The sequence below is a fragment of the Mustelus asterias genome, chromosome 20 (genome assembly GCF_964213995.1).
Source record: "Mustelus asterias chromosome 20, sMusAst1.hap1.1, whole genome shotgun sequence".
Classification (NCBI taxonomy): domain Eukaryota; kingdom Metazoa; phylum Chordata; class Chondrichthyes; order Carcharhiniformes; family Triakidae; genus Mustelus; species Mustelus asterias.
Window position 1 is genome coordinate 4,248,359 of NC_135820.1, and position 20,471 is coordinate 4,268,829.

The 20,471-nt window shown below is 46.4% G+C and overlaps 1 protein-coding gene across 1 annotated transcript; it reads left to right on the top strand.

Moving 5' to 3' along the window:
• The first annotated feature begins 2,725 nt into the window (after window positions 1–2,725).
• On the top strand, window positions 2,726–8,410 carry LOC144508737 (putative G-protein coupled receptor 139). Its single transcript, XM_078237046.1, has 2 exons — window positions 2,726–2,795; window positions 7,500–8,410. Exons 1-2 carry the CDS (start codon window positions 2,726–2,728, stop codon window positions 8,408–8,410), a joined length of 981 nt encoding a protein of 326 aa, XP_078093172.1.
• Window positions 8,411–20,471: the final 12,061 nt, after the last annotated feature.

Genomic DNA, 20,471 nt, shown 5'->3' on the forward strand with positions numbered 1-20,471 from the left:
GATCATGAGACGCATTGACAGAATGGATAGTCAGAAGCTTTTTCCCAGGCTGGAAGAGTCAATTACAAGGGGGCACAGTTTGAAGGTGCGAGGGGCAAGGTTTAAAGGAGATGTACGAGGCAAGTTTCTTCACACAGAGAGTGGTGGGTGACTGGAACTCGCTGCTACGGGAGGTACTGGAAGAAAATACGATCATGATTTTTGAGGGGTGTCATGACAAATACATGAATAGGAAGGGAATAGAGGGATATGGTCCCCGGAATGGTAGGGGGTTCACTTCAGTCGGGCAGCATGGTTGGTGCAGGGTTGGAGGTTCGCAGTGTCTGTTCCTGTGCTGTAATTGTCTTTGTTCTTTGAATCTATATTCCCTGAATGTTTATACAGTTTGAGTTGCAACAATTTTAATGTAAATATCATTTTGCCAGGACAAAATTTGAATATTAACGAGAAATAGACAACATGGGGCGAGGAGGTTCCCGTCCTGCCCACCACAGGAATAGTAGCGAGCGGCGGGGCGAGGCGGGGGGAGGGGGCTGGGGGGTGCAGACCATGCAAAGTTCCATTGACGTTGGGCGGGATTTTCATCTTCCCATCGTCAGGATAGCGGGAAAGAAATTATCGGCTGCAACACGGGAACAACAATTTGTACCGCATGGGAAGAGAGTGGTGATTGGTGGCGTCTGACTGGTGGAACGGTCACCATGGAGAATGCAGCATGGACCAGTTAACATCCCAGCGCTTTGTCAAACGGGGCAGGTTGACTCTGATTGGTCAAGATACTTACCTGAGGAATGAACCAACGAATAGCTGTCCCCTGATTTAATTTTATCCCTTGATATATGAAAGGCACAAGGTTTGGCAGTTCAAGAGAAACACCAAAAGAAAAGGAGATGGCCACCTGTGCCTCACCCGTTTACTCCAATATATATCCCCAATGTCAGAGGGTGCATCACTCTGCACACAGCATCAGCTGCGACTCGATGTGGTAAAACAGCACACAGGGAGAATTGTTCCCGAGTTTGCTGATTGAGAAGCCAGGTCTCTGACACAGAGAAAAAGATTCACAGCATTTTCACTCAACCCCAGGACTCAGTGAGTAATGTCACTCTGTCCGAAAAGGTGTTTTGTCGGGGGGAAATCATTAACTGCGTACGATTGGGGAATTCTGCAGCAATAACTTGCATTTATATAGCAACCTGCATGTTATAAAAGAACCCAGTGGCCCTTAACTGGAGAAATTATTGAAGAAAGCATCAGCCAGAGACACATAAGGGGATATAAAGACCAGGGGCCCAGACAGCTGGCAAAAAGTTGTTGATTTTAAGAAGTGACTCAAGGGAGGAGTGAGTAGAAGAAACAGAGATGTGGAGAGGTTTAGGGGAGGGAATTCCAGAGCTTAGGACCCCTCCCCAGGCAGCTGAAGGCACAGCCGCCAGTGGTGGAGCGATGGGAATCGGGGGATCATCAGGAGGCCAGAATTGGAGGTGTGCAGAGATCTTGGAAGGTTGTAGGGGCTGGGGAGGTTACAGAGATAAGGAAGGTTTCAGGTGCTGGAGGCGGTTACAGGTTTGGGAGAGTTGTACGGGCTGGAAGAGGTTACAGATACAGGGAGGATAGTAGGGGCTGGAGGATGGAGAGATTCGGGGTGTTGTTGGGGATGGAGGACTTCACAAATATAGGGAGGGTTGTAGGGGCTGGAGGAAGTTATTGAGATAGGGATAGTGGAAGGGCTGGAGGATGTTACAGAGAAGGGGAGTTTTGTACGGTCTGGAGGGGGTCACAGAGATTGCGGGTGTTGTTTGGGATGGAGTAGTTTACAACCATAGGGAGAGTTGTCGGGTTGGAGGAGGTTACAGAGATAGGGAGTTTGGTAGGGGTTGTAGGAGGTTGCAGAAATAGGGAAGAGTGTAGGTGCTGGTGGGCTTTTCAGAGGTGGGGAATATTGTAGGGATACATAACATATACATATGGGCGGCACGGTAGCACAGTGGTTAGCACCGCTGCTTCACATCTCCAGGGACCTGGGTTCGATTCCCAGCTTTGGTCACTGTCTGTGTGGAGTTTGCACACTCTCCTCGTGTCTGCGTGGGTTTCCTCCGGGTGCTCCGGTTTCCTCCCACAGTCCAATGATGTGCGGGTTAGGTTGATTGGCCATGCTAAAATTGCCCCTTTCGTGTCATGGGATGCGTAGATTGGAGGGATTAGCGGGTAAAATATGTAGGGATATGGGGGTAGGGCCTAGGTGGGATTGTTGTCAGTGCAGACTCGATGGGCCGAATGACCTCTTTCTGTACTGTAGGGTTTCTCCGCTTCTACGATTCTATAACTGGGTATCAATCCCTTCGTCAATAACCGTTCGTTATCCTAATTTGCTCAGTGATTAACCAGAAGAGTAAAATGCAAACAAAATGGTTGATCCAAAATTAGTGCAAGAATTCGACTGGAAAAAAACAAACATACCTCATTGTTCCTGAATGTCCTTTTGGGGAATGCCGCACCCACATTGTTCCATTTCCATGAGGAATATGTTGGGGCTGAGGGAATGTACAATGAGATAAGGACTTATTCTTAATGAGTGTGTTCAGTACACTGGAACTAACAGTGGCTGTGTCACTAAGGGTTTACCATCCTGTATAAGTCAGGTACTGATTTAAATTGAGAATCTGAGACCAGACTCCAATCCCGTCTGTCAGAGTCAGTGAATGAGATCACCCATCGTTCCACAATGGAAGGACCAATCATTCTACTCATCGAGTTCATTTTCTACCATTTTCTCGTGGTTATCTCTATCCCAGGTGAGGAGAGCTGTCCACCCCGTCAAATGTGATGTTTCGAGTTCTGATGTACTTCACGTGAAGGTATTTGACCGATGGGTGGCACAGTAGCAAAGCGTTTAGCACTGCTGTCTCACAGCTCCAATGACCTGAATTCCATTCCCGAATTGGGTCACTGACTGTGCGGAATCTGTACGTTTTCCCCCGCGTCTGCGTGGCTTTCCTCCGTGTGCACCTGTTTCCTCCCACAAGTCCGAAAGATATGCGTGTTTGGTGCATTGGCCATGCTAAATTGCCCCTGAGCATCCTTGGATGTGTCGGGTAGAGGGATCAGCAAGCTAAATATATGGGGATACGGGGATAGGGTCTGATTGGGATTGCCGACGGTGCAGACTCGATGGACGGAATGGCCTTCTTCTGCACTATCGGGGTCCTATGATTCGATGATGACTTTCTAACTGGAGTTTTCTATCCCTTCGGAAAGGCGGAGAGGGAGATTGATTGGGAGTGGAGACAGGGATGGCAAACTCCAGCTGTGTGTGGAGAGATTCAACACGTTATGCGTTCTCCTTTCACATTATAAAGAGTGTGGCTAGTTCTCTTTCGGAAAGCAAACTGTTATCATTGGGAGCGTGACCGTCAGTCAGACGGACGAGATTTCCGAGGATTGAAAGAAGGGTCTAAAGTGAAATAAGATTTCAGGGACCCGGGTGCGATTCCCGGCTTTGGTCACTGTCTGAGTGGAGTATGCACGTTCTCCCTGTGTCTACGTGGGTTTCCTCCGGGTGCCCCGGTTTCATCTCAAAACGAGAGACTTGCTGGTTAGGTGCATTGGCCATGCAAATTTCTCGCTCAGTGCATCCGAATAGGTGCCAGAGTCTGGGGACTCGGGGATTAGGAACAAAAGGGTTGTCAGGGAAAAAATCGGACCTCTCGGGGACAAAAGTGGGGAATTATGCTGAGAGCCCAAAGAAGTAGGGGAGATCCTAAATGAATACTTTGCGTCGGTATTCACAAAGGAGACGAATGTGTTGACTGGGAGTGTCTCGGAGGGGAGTGTTGAACCGTTGGAGAAAATCTCCATTACAAAGGAGGAAGTGTTAGGTTTGTTCGAGAATATAAAGACTGACAAATCCCCAGGGCCTGATGGAATCTATCCAAGGCTGCTCAGGGAGACGAGAGATGAAATGGCTGGGCCTCTGACGCAAATCTTTGTCTCGTCACTGGACACAGGTGAGGTCCCAGAGAATTGGAGGATAGCTAATGTGGTCCCGTTATTTAAGAAGGGTAGGAAGGATAACCCAGATAATTATAGGCCGGTGAGCTTGACGTCCGTGGTGGAGAAGTTGTTGGAGAAGATTCTTAGAGATAGGATGTATGCGCATTTAGAAAGGAATAAGCTCATTAACGATAGTCAGCATGGTTTTGTGAGAGGGAGGTCATGCCTCACTAACATGGTGGAGTTTTTTGAAGAAGTGACTAGAATGGTTGACGAGTGAAGGGCCATGGATGTCATCTATATGGACTTTAGTAAAGCGTTTGACAAAGTCCCTCATGGTCGGCTGGTGCAAAAGGTTGGATCTCATGGGACAAAGGGGGAGGTGGCTTGATGGGTGGAGAACTGGCTTGGTCACAGAAGACAGAGGGTGGTAGTGGAAGGGTCTTTTTCCGGCTGGATGCCTGTGACTAGTGGTGTTCCGCAGGGCTCTGTATTGGGACCTCTGCTGTTTGTGATTTATATAAACGATTTGGAAGAAGGTGTAACTGGGGTGATCAGTAAGTTTGTGGACGACACAAAATTGGCAGGACTTGCAGATAGTGAGAGCATTGTCAGAGGCTCCAGAAGGATATAGATAGGCTGGAAATTTGGGCAAAGAAATGGCAGATGGAGTTCAATCCTGATCAATGCGAAGTGATGCATTTTGGTAGAACTAATGTAGGGAGGAGCTGTACGATAAATGGCAAAACCATAAAGAGTGTAGATACGCAGAGGGACCTGGGTGTGCAAGTCCATAGATCCTTGAAGGTGACGTCACAGGTGGAGAAGGTGGTGAAGAAGGCATATGGCATGCTTGCCTTTATAGGACGGGGCACAGAGTATAAAAGTTGGGGTCTGATGTTGCAGATGTATAGAATGTTGGTTCGGCCGCATTTGGAATCCTGCGTCCAGTTCTGGTCGCCACACTAACAGAAGGACGTGGAGGCTTTGGAGAGAGTACAGAGGAGGTTTACCAGGATGTTGCCTGGTTTGGAGGGGCTTAGTAATGAGGAGAGATTGGGTAAACTGGGGTTGTTCTGCCTGGAAAGACGGAGGATGAGGGGAGATTTAATAGAGGTGTATAAAATTATGAAAGGCATAGATAGGGTGAACAGTGGGAAGCTTTTCCCCAGGTCTGTGGTGACGTTCACGACGGGTCATAGGTTCAAGGTGAAGGGGGGAGGTTTAACACAGATATCAGAAGGACATATTTTACACAGAGGGTGGTGGGGGCCTGGAATGCGCTGCTAGGCAAGGTGGTGTAGGCGGACATACTGGGAACGTTTAAGACTTTTCGAGATAGCCACATGAACGGAGTGGGAATGGAGGGATACAAAAGAATGGTCGAGTTTGGACCAGGGAGTGCCATGGGCTTGGAGGACCGAAGGGCCTGCCCCTGTGCTGTATTGTTCTTTGTTCTTTGTTCTTTATTTTCACAGTCGCTGACATGTCCAGCTGAAGTCTTGTCTGACTATGCTAGTGGCTGGGATATTCTGTACTTAAGAGACTGTATGGAGCATTCATCTCCCGGTGGCCTGGCTGATGTTTATCACTTGATCAAATCACAAATACAGATTATTCGAATATAATTGCATTCTTGTTTCTGCAATCCTCGTTGTTTCAAAATTGGCTGCATATTTTTACATTCCAACAGTCACTACAATTCCGACAGTGTTGCGTTGGATGTAAAGTGATTTGAGATGGTCTGGTAGATCCGAAATCCACTTAAATTTCACTTCAACTTCAGGAAGCGTAGTGGAGAACATGCCCCCGTCTTCATCAACAATGACGAAGTGAATGGTCGAGAGCTTCAAGTTTCTAGCTATCCAGATCACCATCAATCTGTCCTGGTCCCTCTGTGCCGCTGCGATAATTAAGACAGCCCACCAACCGCCTCTACTTTCTCAGGAGACGGAGGAAATTTGGCATATCCACTGCGACTCTTTTCATCTTTTGCAGATGCACCATAGAAAGCACCATTTCTGGTTGTATCACGGCTTAATGTGGCTCATGCCCCTTTCCAGCACCGCAAGAATCTACAAAGGCTTTTGAACGTAGACTAGTCTGTCACGCAAACCGGCCTCCCATCCATTGACACTGTCTACACTTCCTGCTGCCTCGGAAAATCAGCCAGGATAATCAAACACCCCAGACATACTCTTTTCCACCTTCTTATATCGGGAAATCGATATAAAAGTCTGACAGCATGCAGCAAACGACTCGAGAACAACTTCTTCCCAGGCTTTGGAATGGACCTATCACATATTAAGTTATTCTTTCTACGCACCCTCACTCTGATTGTAATACTATATTCTGCACCCTCTCCTTTCCTGCTTCCCTATGTATTTTATGAACGGTATGTTTTGTCTGTATAGCTGTCGTTAGTATTCCTTCCTCATCGTGCCAGGGACATGAGTTCGATTCCCTGCTTGGGTGACTGTCTGTGTGGAGTTTGCACATTAACCCCGTGTCTGTGTGGGTTTCCTCCGGGTGCTTCGGTTTCCTCCCTCAGTCCAAAGACGTGCAGGTAGGTGGATTGGCCATGCTTAATTGCCCTGTAGTGTCAGGGGAATTAGCTCGGCTTAATGAATGGGGTTATGGGGATAGGGCCGAGAGCGGATTGTGGTCGGTGCAGACTCAATGGTCCACATGGTCTCCTTCTGCACTGTAGGATTCTGTGATTCTATGAGCACACAAGAAAGAATACTTTTCACTGTATCCCAATGCATGTGACAATAATAAATCAAATCAAACCATATCAAGTCAAATCAAATCAAATCAAATCAAATCAAATCAAATTAACAATCCAACTGGTTTTCTTTCCCTTTATTGATAACACAGCAGCATTTATAGCTGTTATTTCTGTATCATTTCTTACATCTCTGGCTCCTCTGTTCTCCGTGAAGAGATAATGAGACTAGTGTCAGGGGGATGAGCGAGGTTGAATGTAAGGGGATTACGGGGATAGGGCCAGGGTGGGAATATTGTCGGTGCAGACTCGATTGGCCAAATGGCCTCCTTCTGCACTGTAGGATTCTATGAGCATGGCATAAACAATACTTTTCACTGTATCTGAATGCATGGGACAATAATTCATCAAATCAAATTAAATCAAATCAAAATCAAAATCAAAATCGAATCAAGTCAAAATCAAATCAAATTTAGAATCCAGCTCGATTTCTTTACCTTTATTGACAACACAGCAGCAATTATAGCTGTTATTTCTGTATCGTTTCATGCGTTCTCTCGCTCCTGTGTGCTCCGTGAAGAGATAATGAGACCAGACCTTATATTTTTCAGACCACTGCAGACCCAGTCTTTAAATGTGGGCTTCTATAATTGATACAAAAAGAAGCTCACAATAGCTATTGTAACTGGTTATTCCTTCATGTGGTATCATTGTGGTAACATTGGGTGCATCATCCCATTCCACAGTTAACAGCTTCTGATCTCAATTCCCCCCACAGCTAACTTAGTGACGATCACGATCCTGTCTCGGGGAAAGTGCGGCATCAGTCCAGGTGTTTGTCTCTACCTGATCTCCATGGCAACAGCAGACTTAATGGTCGTTTTCGTCTCTCTTCTACTTAACTCACTCGGTTCCAGATATTTCCCGTACACATTCCTGTTCTACACGGCGGTGTGCCGCACTGTCACTGTGCTGGGCTACGCCGCTATAGACTGCTCCGTCTGGCTCACCATCGCTTTCACCATTGACCGTTATGTGGCCATTTGTTGCCACAATCTGAAAGCTAGATATTGCACCCAGAAGACAGCGGTGGCGGTGATAACCACCGTCTGCCTGGTGAACATTTTGAGGAATGTGCCTTTTTATTTCAAGTTCCAGCCTTACGGCACATTGGGCGGTGTGCTCTGGGGCTGTGCCAATAGACAAGAGTTCTTCACCTTGCCAGGTTGGGTGGCATTTTTCTGGCTCCACCACCTGCTGAACCCATTGATCCCCTACCTACTGATCCTGTTGCTCAACGCTCTGACCGTCAGGCACATTGTGCTGGCCAATCGAGCCCGCAGGGGTCTCCGGGCTTCCAGTAAGGGGGAGCAGAGAGAAGACGCAGAGGTGGCCAACAGGCGGAGGTCCATCATGCTGTTGTTTGTTGTGTCGGGCAGTTTTATATTTCTGTGGATGACCAAGATTGTTATTTTCTTACTGATGGAGATTTCCAAAAGGCATGTTTACCCGAGTTACAACCACCCGGTTATTATCGCGGATCACACCGGAACAATACTGTTCTACCTGAGCTCCTGTACCAACACCGCTGTTTATGCACTGACCCAGAGTAAGGTCAGAGAGCAACTGAAGAGGGCGGTGAAATATCCCTTCACTCTCATCTGTGACCAAGTATCTTCACTGAAGTAACACACATTGTTGAAAATAATTGTTGTGCCACCGTGCCACCCACCATAATCTCATTTGGACGCTGAGGTAGAATTTAGCGTGGCCAATCCACCTTACCTGCACATCTTTGGAAGGTGGGAGGAAGCCGGAGCACCCGGAAGAAACCCAGGAAGACACGGGCAGGAGGTGCAGACTCCACACATGAGAACAAATTTAGCATTGGCCGTGCTGAATTCACCCTCAGTGTAACTGAACCGGCGCCAGAGTGTGGCGACTCGGGGATTACACAGTAACTTCATTGCAGTGTTAATTTCAGCCGACTTGTGACATAAATAAATAAACTTTAACTTTAACCATGTAAAACTTTCCCCTTCTCCTATTGATGCCACACCTGAGAAGTAGCCCAGAAATGTGAATGAAGAGAATGCAGCAAGATATAGGTCGGCTGGAAAATTGGGTGGAAAAATACCATTTGGAATTTAACCCGGACAAATGCGAGGTGATGCACTTTCGTAGATCCAATTCAAGTGGGAGCTATAAAAGAAATGGCGGAACCATCAGGAGCATAGACACACAGAGGTCTCGATGTGCAGGTCCACAGATCCTTAAAAGTGGCAGCACAGGTGGAAAAGGTGGTGAGGAAAGCATATGGCATGCTTGCCTTCATCAGACGGGAGCTCGAGGATAAATTTTGGCAAATTACGTTGCAGTCATAGAAAACGTTGGTTTGGCCTCATTTGGAATTCTGTGTCCCATTCTGGTCAGCACATTACCAGAAGGACGTGGAGGCTTTGGAGGGAGTAGAGAAAAGATTTACCAGGATGTTGCCTGGTATGGAGGGTATTAGCTATGGGGAGAAATTGAATAGACTGGGATTATTCTCCCTGGAAAGACAGAGGCTGTGGGGTGACCTTGAATCATAGAATATAATCCCTACAATGCAGAAGGAGGCTATTTGGCCCATCGAGCCTGCACTGACCGCAATCCCACCCAGGCCCTAACCCCACAACCCCATGCATTTACCTGAGCTAGTCCCTCTGACATTAAGGGGCAATTTAGCTTGGCCGATCCACGTACCCGCACATTTTGGATTGTGGGAGGGAACCGGAGCACCCGGAGGAAACTCATGCAGGCAGTGATCCAAGGTGGGAATTGAACCCTGGCGCTGGGAGGAAGGAGTGCCACCGTGCCATCCACAGATGGATATCAACATGAGATAAAGCAGAATAAACTTCCATTTTGTGGGATCAGTGTGTTTATATTGAGAGGAATACAGAGGAAGTGATAGACGCGGAAGCAAAGTTTTATTTTATTGATTCGCGTCACAAATAGGCTTATATTAACACTGCAATGAAGTTACTGTGCAAATCCCCGAGCCACCACAGTCCGGCACCTGTTTGTGTACACTGGGGGATAATATGGCATGACCAATGCAGCTAACTGGCACGTTTTTCAAACTGTTGGATGAAACCGGAGCACCCGGAGGAAACTGGCGCAGACATGGGGAGAACACGGTGGCACAGTGTTTAGCACTGCTGCCTCACAGCGCCAAGGGCCCTGCGTTCCATTCCAGCCTCAGGTCACTGTCTATGTGGACTCTGCATGTTCTCCCCATGTCTGCATGGGTTTCCTCCGGGTGCTCCAGTTTCCTCCCACACCCCAAAAATGTGCAGGTTGGTTTGATTGGCCATGCTAAATTGAATCTGGTGTCAGGGGGACCAGGTAGGGTAAATATGGGGGGTTACAGGAATAGAGCCTGGGTAGGATTGTGGTTGGTGCTAACTCGATGGGCCGAATGGCCTCCTTCCGCTTTGTTGGGATACTATGATTCTATGAGCATGCAGACTCCACAAAGGCAGTGACCCAAGCCGCGAATCAAACCTGGGTCCCTGACACTGTGAGGCAGCAGTGGGAACCACTGTGCCACCGTGCCGCCCAAGATGGAGAAAGGTGTTTTTTACATTATCCCCTTTGCAAGTTTCAGAAGATTTCTAATGGAGTGACTTCAGGGAATATATGAATAGGATGGGAATAGAGGGATATGGTCCCCGGAAGGGTACCGGGTTCTGGTCAGATGGGAAGAATGGTTGGTTCAGGCTTGGAGGGTCGAAGGGCCTGTTCCTGTGCTGTAATTTTCTTTGTTCTTTGAAATGCTCTCCTGGAATACTCGCCAAATATTTATGCGGCATTTGCAAAATAAACTCTTTGAAATAAACATTGGCTCCTTCTACATTTACAGCGAAGGTCAGTGTGGATAAGGATAAATCTTTTCCACTCGCTGGAGCCTCTAGAACCAGGGACCATTATCTAAAAATTCAGGCCCAGCCGTTCAGGAAAGATGTTGGAAAACACTCCTGCACGCAGAGAGCGGTCGAGAGTTGGAACTCTCTTCCTCACTCATTTTAGGGTGCTGGTTCAATTGTTACGTTTAAGTCTGAGACAGACAATTTTTATTGAGCAGTGGTATCATTTTATTGAGCACGGTTCGAATCCCGCCACTGCAGCTGGTGGAATTTGAATTTAATTTTTAAAAATCTGCAATTAAGAAGCCACTGATGACCATGAAAACATTGCCGATTGTTGTAAAAACCCATCTGATTCACCAATGTCCTTCAGGGAAGGGAATCTGCCATATTTTCCCGGTCTGGCCCACATGTGACTCCAGAGCCTCAGGAATGTGGTGGACTCTCATTGTCCTCGGGCAACTAGGGATGGGCAATAAATGCTGGCAAGCCAGCGACGCCCATGGCCCACAAATTAATAAAAACATGACTGGTGCAGAGACTTTTCATGACTGGTGGCACCGCAGGCAGTTGGTGACAGTATCACCCCTATAGACACCGGGCAGGATTTTCTGCCCTCAGTTGCCCCAAAATCATCAAATCTGTTGCGAAGTCAGTGTTTGCAAAATTTCAAAAATTGTAAAATGCGAAGAGGTGAAAGAATTACATTGTCCCTTTAAAAGTTGTTTTTTTTTTGTGCTTAGAAAGTTAAAAAAATTTGAGTACATAAGGAGCCCAGAATGAAACATTTGTATTGGAAGGCCAAGTGGCAGGGTTTCCTTGGTAACAGGCTTTCAGGCTTTTTGAATGTTTTGCATTCAACCAATCAGTTACAATCAGGCACTTGGATGCCAGCAACCTATTAGATATAAAATGTGATGGTTTTGGCAACCTGAGAGCAGTCCTATTGTGGGGGATATTGATATGTCATCACAGGTATAAGAGAAGAGGGCAGTGGGACAAAAAGAGGAGAAATAAATTGCCATCTGCCAGATTAACAGCCTCATCCATGTCTTGGAGAAAGCTCCATCTTAATGGCAAAGTTACCAAAGAAGACAGAAGTTCCAGACAGAAGAATCAACAGAGAAAGCCCAGAATATTCCGGAAGACACCAAACCTTGTTGTAATTTAGAGAGTGATGAAAATCCAATTTTTTTGTGAATATGTGGGAATTGCATTTAGCTGAACATCGGTCCATCAGATTAGTGTTAAATTCAATTTGTTAATCATTTAGTTAACTCGTTCACTGTTAGTTACATAAATAAATGGTTACTTGCTGACGTTAGGTAGAGTGTTAGCGAGTTATTTGGCTTTAACCACCAAAAGTTGCTGAAGTGCAGATCGTACCACTTCACACTCACTTTCACAGATTATCAGGTGAGGTACTCCTCTTTCAGTGGTTCAGTGATCGTTCCTGGGGTGGGGGGGGGGGGGGGGGGGGCACCTACGCTTCATAACAAATCCAATCAGAGGTCAATGGGACCTTCCCATGGCCCGCACCTCGCGTTCTCCATTTCCCGCGGTGGATGGGATGATAAAATTCCAGCCACCTCATTCACCTCATTTGAGAAGTTCCCTTTGACGTGTCGGTTTTATTGACAGTGCATCCATCAGAGACTATCATGCCCCTACCCCCTCACGAGCACCCCCCGCCCTCGCCCCCTCCCCCGCCCCCTCCCCCCAAACACCATTTACTTTGTTTCACTTGTCATTCTTTTAAATTGTTCCTGAAACTGGCAGAAAGCTGGAGATGCTAATAAGACCACCTGCTTTGTGTTAGCAAGCAAGAGGAATTTCTGTCACGACGATTTAAAATTGGGACCGAATTGCGTCTGTACATATTAGATCAACTAACTGTGCATGTGTTTCTGAACTTTGCAGTCACTGCAATTAACACATGTTAGGGAGCAGATGGGTAACCCCAAAACTTGTTATGAAGCCTAACTAGACCCCAACTATTTTTTTTCTGGCATCAATGTGACAACAAGATGTTTCACTCCAGGTGTGATTCCTTTGAAACAAATTGATTGGATTTGATTTGTTCTTGTCACCTGTATTCGCATACAGTAAAAAGTATTGCTTCTTGCGCGCTATCCAGACAGAGCATACCGTACATAGAGATGTAAAAGAGAGAGTGTAGATGTAGTGTTACAGTCATTTATAGGGTGCAAAGAATGATCAACTTAATGCAAGGTCGGTCCATTTAAAAGTCTGACAGCAGTCGATAAGAGGCTGAGTCGGTTGGAACGTGACCTCAGATGTTTGTATCTCTTAAGCGATGGAAGAAGGTGGAACAGAGAATGTTCGCAGTGCGTGGGGTCCTTAATTATGCTGGCTGCTTTGTGGAGGCAGCGCCAAGTGTGGACAGACTCAATGGATGGGAGACGGGTTTGCATGATGGATTGGGCTACATTCACGACAATCGGAAGATTTTACTACAACAAACTTTATTTCAACAAGGCAGTCTAAATATAATGAATGGATTAGCTTAACTTTTAACAATTGAGATACCTAATCATGGCAAGATGCAATTCTTAACTGCTAACCTATCTCTGTGTGTTCCAATTTAAGCAATATTCCTCATTGACTTAAACTCCTCTGCAAAATCCATTCGCAGACAACACGGGCTTAAGTGTTTTTTTACAGTTGTAGAGCATTTGAACATCTCGAAGGACAGAGGGCAAGATCTTCCGGCCGCACTGACTCCAAAACAGGAAAATCCTGCCCGAGGTGAACGATCCTTTGCATGGCCCATACCCCTGCCTGCTGCAATTCCCATGGTGGGTGGGATGGGAACATTCCTTCCACAGACTATCCTGCCTCCAGGCTTTCAAAACAGCAACCTCCAGAGAGAGAGGGAGAGGAAGATCACCTCCTGTTCCTTGCAGACCTAATCAGGTAATGCATGCTTTTCTCTGTAAACTTAGCTCTGCCCAGTCACATAGAAACATAGAAACCCTACAGTGCAGAAAGAGGCCATTCGGCCCATCATTTCTGCACCAACCACAATCCCACCCAGGCCCTACCCACTTATCCCAACATATTTACCCACTAATCCCTCTAACCGACGCATCTAAGGTCACTAAGGGACAATTTTAGCATGGCCAATCAACCTAACCTTCACATCTTTGGACTGTGGGAGGAAACCGGAGCACCCGGAGGAAACCCACGCAGACCTGAGGAGAATGTGCAAACTCCACACAGACATGACTCTGCCTGCTGTCAGTCAACCTAATTAAACCCGACTCTGAATCCCCAGGGAAAATCCAAAAAACAATGCATTGGTACCGATTGAAAGAAACACACCATTATCTTGGATGAATTGCTCTTCTGCATTCTCAGAAAGTGGGCTGCCTGGAGCGGACAAATCGGCACCACGAAAAAATCTGAATTTTAAATCACACCCTTCAAAAGAAACATGATACAAATATGTTTCTCAGAGGTGCAGCATCATCACACACGTGATGTTTAGTACCAGAAGTACTGGGGGCATAAAATATTGCACCAAACTGTTTCTCACTGATTCCATCACGCAAAGCTGCCCATCCATTGACTCCAAAGACGAAGAACAAAGAACAGTACAGCACAGGAACAGGCCCTTCGGCCCTCCATGCCTGTACCAATCATGATGCCGACCTAAACTAAAACTGGAAGCACTTGCAGAGTCCATATCCTTCCATTCACATCCTATTCGTGTATTCGTCTCGTTGCCCATTAAATGTCGCTATCATAACTGCTCCCACCGCATCTCCGGGCAGCGCGTTCCAGACATTCACCTCCCTCTGTGTAAAAAAACATGCCTCGCACCTCTCCTCGAAAATTTTCCCCACGCACCTTAAACCTATGCCCCTCGTACTTGACTTTGCTCGCCGAGGAAAGAGCATCTGACTATCAACTCTGTCCATGCTACTCATAATATTATAAACCTCTATCGGGTTGCCCCTCAACCTCCGTCATTCCAGTGAGAACAAGCCAAGTTTATCCAACATCTCCTCATAGCTAATTCCTTCCAGACCATGCAACATCCTCGTAAACCTCTTCGGTACCCTCTCTAAAGCATTCACATCCCTCTGGTAGTGTGATGAACAGAAATGTACACTAAATTCTAAATGAGGCCTAACTAAGGTTATGTACATTTGCAGCATGCTCTTTCTCTAGACCACAGCTATGACAGTAACACTATATCCTGCACTCTCTCCTTTCCTTCTCCCTAATGTACTCTATGAACTGCATACTTTGTCTGGAGAGCGTGCAAGAAAAAATACTTTTCACTGTATCCCTATGCATGTGACAAGAATAAATCTAATCAAATACTGCTACAAGTTTGAATGAAGCATCCACCTTCCCGCCTCTGCACTGAATTCCTGAGATTTACCAACTGTTTGAACTGTAATTCCAATTCACCAGTGACAAGGTTAAGGTCGCAGCCTGCTGTAATGCACCCTTGCTGTGCGATTTACGTTCTAAACAATGATCGCCATATTGTCCTTTCCACTGCACCACCCGGGTCCTTAAGAGTGATCGAATAAAAATGATCGGGTTTTAACTAATATTCCCCCTCTCTGCAGTGGGATTCCCCCTCGAGCAGAAACCATTTCTATTTATTGATGCTGTTAAATCCTTCCAACATTTTAAACAGCCCCAATCTATCAGCGGTCCATCTCCAATACTGAAGGAACACAAGTTAGTTTAACGCAGCTTGCCTGCGTAAGCTGATCTTTCTCTCCACATGGTACTCTGCAGGGTACTGCTGAGGCCGCACCTAGAGTATTGTGTACAATTTGGTCCCCTTATTTAAGAAATGTTATATTAGCTTTGGAGGGGGTGCAGAGAAGTTTCACCAGGTTGATTCCGGAGATGAGGGGGTTAGCTTATGAGGAGAGATTGAGTAGACTGGGCCTGTACTCATTGGAGTTTAGAAGGATAAGGGGAGATCTCATAGAGACATATAAGATAATCAAGGGGCTGGACAGGGTAGAAGCAGGGAGGTTATTTCCACTTACAATGGAAAAGAGAACGAGGGGGCATAGCCTCAAAATACGGGGGAGTCAATTTAGAACAGAATTGAGGAGGAACTTCTCCTCCTAGAGGGTAGTGAATCTTTGGAATTCTCTGCCCAATGAAGCAGTAGAGGTTACCTCGTTAAATGTGTTTAAGTCACAGATAGATACATTTTTAACCATTAAGGGAATTAAGGGTTATGGGGCGCGGGCGGGTAAGTGGAACTGAACCCACTATCAGATCAGCATAATCTTATTGAATGGCGGAGCAGGCTTGAGGGGCTAGGTGGCCTACTCCTGCTCCTATTTCTTATGGTCTTATGTTCTTATGTCAGCCAATGAATCCACACGATCCCCTTCCAAAGGCCATTCCCTGGGATGTGATGCCCAGAGGAAAATGCTGACACTACTGTGAACGCAAGGCTGGAATAACGTGAGGCATGACTTGCTCCCACTTTGTGTTTTTGAGACACTTTGTGTTTTGCACCTTGACACAGGGGACACCATTTCATTCACAATCTTGTTCAGTTTTTTTTTCCTACTGAGATCCACTGCATGGATTGGGAAAAAATACCTCCTTCTCCCAGAACAATTTCTAAGGAGTATTTGTCCAAAGATTGATGAAAGCGGAAGGGCATGTAAGTAGGGTGGAGAAATAGGCATATGGGGCACATGCCTTTATCAATTGACGCATCGATTACAAAACCAGGGGCGTCATGTTGGGGCTGTATCGAACTTTGGTGAGGCCACAGCTGGAGTACTGTGTGCAGTTTGGTCGCTACATGATAGAAAGGATGTGATTGTACCAGAGAGGCTGCAGAGGAGATTTACCAGGATGTTGCCTGGCATGGAACATTTAAGTTCTGAAGAGAGGTTGGATAGGCTTGGGTTGTTGCCATTGGAGTAGAGAAGACTGAAAGGCGACCTGATCGAGGCGTACAAGGTTATGAGAGACATGAACAGAGTGGATAAGGAGCAGCTCTTTTCCTGAGTTCAAACGTCAATCATGAGTGGACACAAGTTCAAGGTGAGAGGCAGGAGGTTTAGGAAGGATACGAGGAATAGATTTTTATCCAGAGAGTGGTGACAGACTGGAATGTGCTGCCTGGGAGGGTGCTGGAGGCGGGTTGTCTCAAATCATTTTTAAAAAGTACCGGGATGAGAACTTGGCACACCATAACATTCATGGCGAAGGGCCAAGTGAGGGTAGATGGGATTAGGTGGGTGTTCAGGCGTTTATAATGTGTCAGTGCGGTAGAATGTTTAAAAAAATATCCCCAAGTGTTAGGGTTTATGTGTTTTGCATTTTGGAACCGCTACAGAATGGGGGCAAAAAACTGTTTTTTTTATAATGGTCATGGAACAGCAGCCTGTCTGGGAATCACACCCCAAGACACATGAACATTAGAGGGAGCACGGTAGCAAAGCGGTGAGCACTGCTGCCGCACAGCGCCAGGGAACCGGGCTCAATTCCCAGCCTGGGTCACTGACTGTGTGGAGCTTGTGCGTTCTCCAGTATCTGCTTGGGTTTGCACCGGATGCCCCGGTTTCCTCCCACAGTCCAAAGATATGTGAATCACGTGCTTTGGACATGCCAAATTGCCCTTAATGTCCCGGGATGTGTTGTTTAGAGAGATTAGTGCGGTAAATATGTGGGGTTACGGGATAAGATCTGAGTGGGCTGGTTGTCGGTGCAGACTTGATGGGTCAAGTGGCCTCCCTCTGCACTGTACGGGTTCTATGACTCTACGAACATTTAAGCAAAGCCTGAGACTGAGTCCAAGCATGGCCTCTCCAGAAGCTCCCAATGTGGAGACAAATCCAGGTATGATGTGGGGATAGTGCAGGAACCCCATTAATGCCTCCAGCCCAACTCAGGCCCAGTAACAGACAGTCCCATCAAACCCTCCACACAGCTCACCCACAACATCAGGACAATGGGCCAAATAAACAACACCCTATCATCTATACCTCGACGGATAAATGCAAGTGTCCCGTATGCCTTGTTCACCACTCGACTAACATGCCCTTCCGCTTTCATAGATCTGTGGAAAAAGGTGTCTTTGAAATTGTCCAGGTAGACAACATCCACCACCTTCCCTTCATCCACTTTCCTGGTAACCTCCTCGAAAAACTCTAATAGGTTGGTCTCTTTCTCTTTCTCTCTCTGTTTGCTTTCAAACTTTTACCAGTTGGCTGAAAGAAAGGTTTGTTGCCATACTGCAGTAAAAAAGTATGTGCTTTGGTCTTTGGGGGAGCTGATATGACTGCAGGCTGCTCTGAGTTTTCAAGATAATTTGCAATCAACATTCCAACCAGGCAGCTGGATCTCAGTATCATGTAGAGCTGTAGTCTGTGCTGTGTTAAACCTGTGAAAAGGGTTTTTGTTGTCTATGGGTTTCATTTGGAATGTTGTGGAGATGCCGGCGTTGTTCAAGAGATGTGTATTGTCTCCACACAGGACAGCAAGTGAACTTCTGCAAGTCCAGGCAAGCTGTGTGGATTACAAGAAACTTTGGTTGATGAAATCTCCCTAGTGGGTCACTTGAATCATACCTGAAGTGAAACATCTCATGCTTATCGTGGCCAAATTCAAAATGCAAAACTTATGATTCAAGCGTACTTCAGAAAACACATTGGAGTTTCTGACCTGAGCCATAACAAGACCATATTATTGTTTTTCCTTTAGCCCGGTGAGCTGCTCTAATTGCTTTAAGTGGCACTGACACGGTACCCATTATTCCACCTTTCCTTCGTCCACCCCATGTAACATACTCTGGGCTGTCTCAATGGGAGCGACCTCAATATCATATTTCAGCACGTGAGTTCCAACAACTAAGAACTTTCTCGGAAAAGGCAGCTTGCCTGCATTCTGTTCTCGGCTTCTTGAATATCGTCTGGGACCCTACATTATGTACATCGTGCCATCTTGGATATTGGGAAGTGGGGTGGGTAATGATAGAATTTTACCACAAATACGGGGTAGGGTGGAACATTTTCCATCGAGCTTTCTGATTCAGTTGGGAAGGATCACAGCTCACATCAACTTTAGATTTACTTTTATTTATTCATGGGGCATGATCGTCAGTGGCTGGCCGACATTTATTACCCATCCCTAGTTGTCCGAAGGTAATTGAGACTCAACCACATTGCTGTGGCTCTGGAGTCACATGGAGTCCAGACCAGGTAAGGATGGCAGATCTCCTTCTCAAAAGGGACATCAGTGAAGCAGATGGGTTTTTCCGGCAATCAACAGTGGTGTTCCGGTCACCAATAGACCTATAATTCCAGATATATATTGAGTTCAAATTTCACTATTTGCCACGGTGGGATTCGAACCTGGGTCCCCAAAGCATTACACTGGGTCCCTGGATTTCTGCTCCAGTGATAATGCCATTGCACCACCACCTCCCCCTTCATCGACATGAAATATAAATGTGTATTGTAAGTATTACATGTAATGACAGAGACAGTGAGACATCTCATGAAGGAAGCTGATTGGTGTTCATAGAATCATAGAATCTACAGCATGGAGACAGGCCCTCCGGCACAAACTCATCCATGCCGACCAAAATGCCCATCTAAGCTCATCCCATTTACCTGCATTTGGCCCATATCTCTCGAAACCTTTCCTATCCATGTAACTGTCCAAATGCCTTTTAAATGTTGTCAATGTCCCTGCCTCACACAACTCCTCTGGCAGCTCATTCCACACACGTACCACCCTCTCTGTTAAAAAGTTGCTCCTCAGGTTCCCATTAATTATTTCCACTCTTAACTGAAACCTATGCCCTCCAGTACTAAATTCCCCATCCCTGGGAAAAAGACTGAGTGCATTCACCCTATCCTTGCCTCACATGATCTTATGCAAGTCGATAAGATCACCCCTCAGTCTCCTACACTCCAACGGAAACTAATCTTAACCTGTCCAATCACTCCGTGCAACTCACTCCCTTGAGTCCTGGCAACATCCGTGTAAATCTCTTTCCCACTTTCTCCAGTTTAATAACATCTTTCCTACAGCAAGGTGACCGAAATTGAACACAATACTCCAGGTGCGAGCTCACCAACGTCCTGTACAACTGCAACACATCTTCATAACTTCCAGACTCTGTGCCCTGACTGATGAAGGCATGCCAAAAACCTTATTCACTACTCTCTCTATCTGTGACACCACTTTTTGAGAACCGTGCACCTGAAATCCAAGGTCCCTCTGTTCCATGATCCTCCCTAAGCTCCTACCATTCACCGTGAAAGTCCTAACTTGATTTGACTTTCCAAAATGTAACACCTTACACTTGTCTGTATGGAACTCCATTTGCCATTTCTCGGCCCACTTCCCCAGCTGATCAAGATCCTGCAGCAATTTCTGATAATCTTCTTCACTGTCGACAATACCACCGATTCTAGAGTCATCTGTCATAGTGTCACAGTACGCTGTACATTTACAAATGTTATCAATCAAGTGCATTCAACGGAGAAGGGAACTTGACCAGACCATCTAAGGATGGCAGATTTCCCTCCCGAAAGGCCATTAGTTAACTGGATGTGTTTTCCCAACATTTGACAATGGTTTCATGGTCATCAGCAGATTCGTAATTTGAGGTTTTTCTTATTGAATACAAAAGTCACCATCTGTCGTGCTGGGATTCGAACCAGGGTCTCCCAGAACATTTGCTGAGTTTCTGGATTCATAGTCTAACGATAATAGCACTCGCCATCGCCTCCCCCTTTTGCGGCTCAGCAGCACTGGCGAGCTGTGGCTCACTGGGCTGCACGCAGGCTTCTGACTCGCAATGT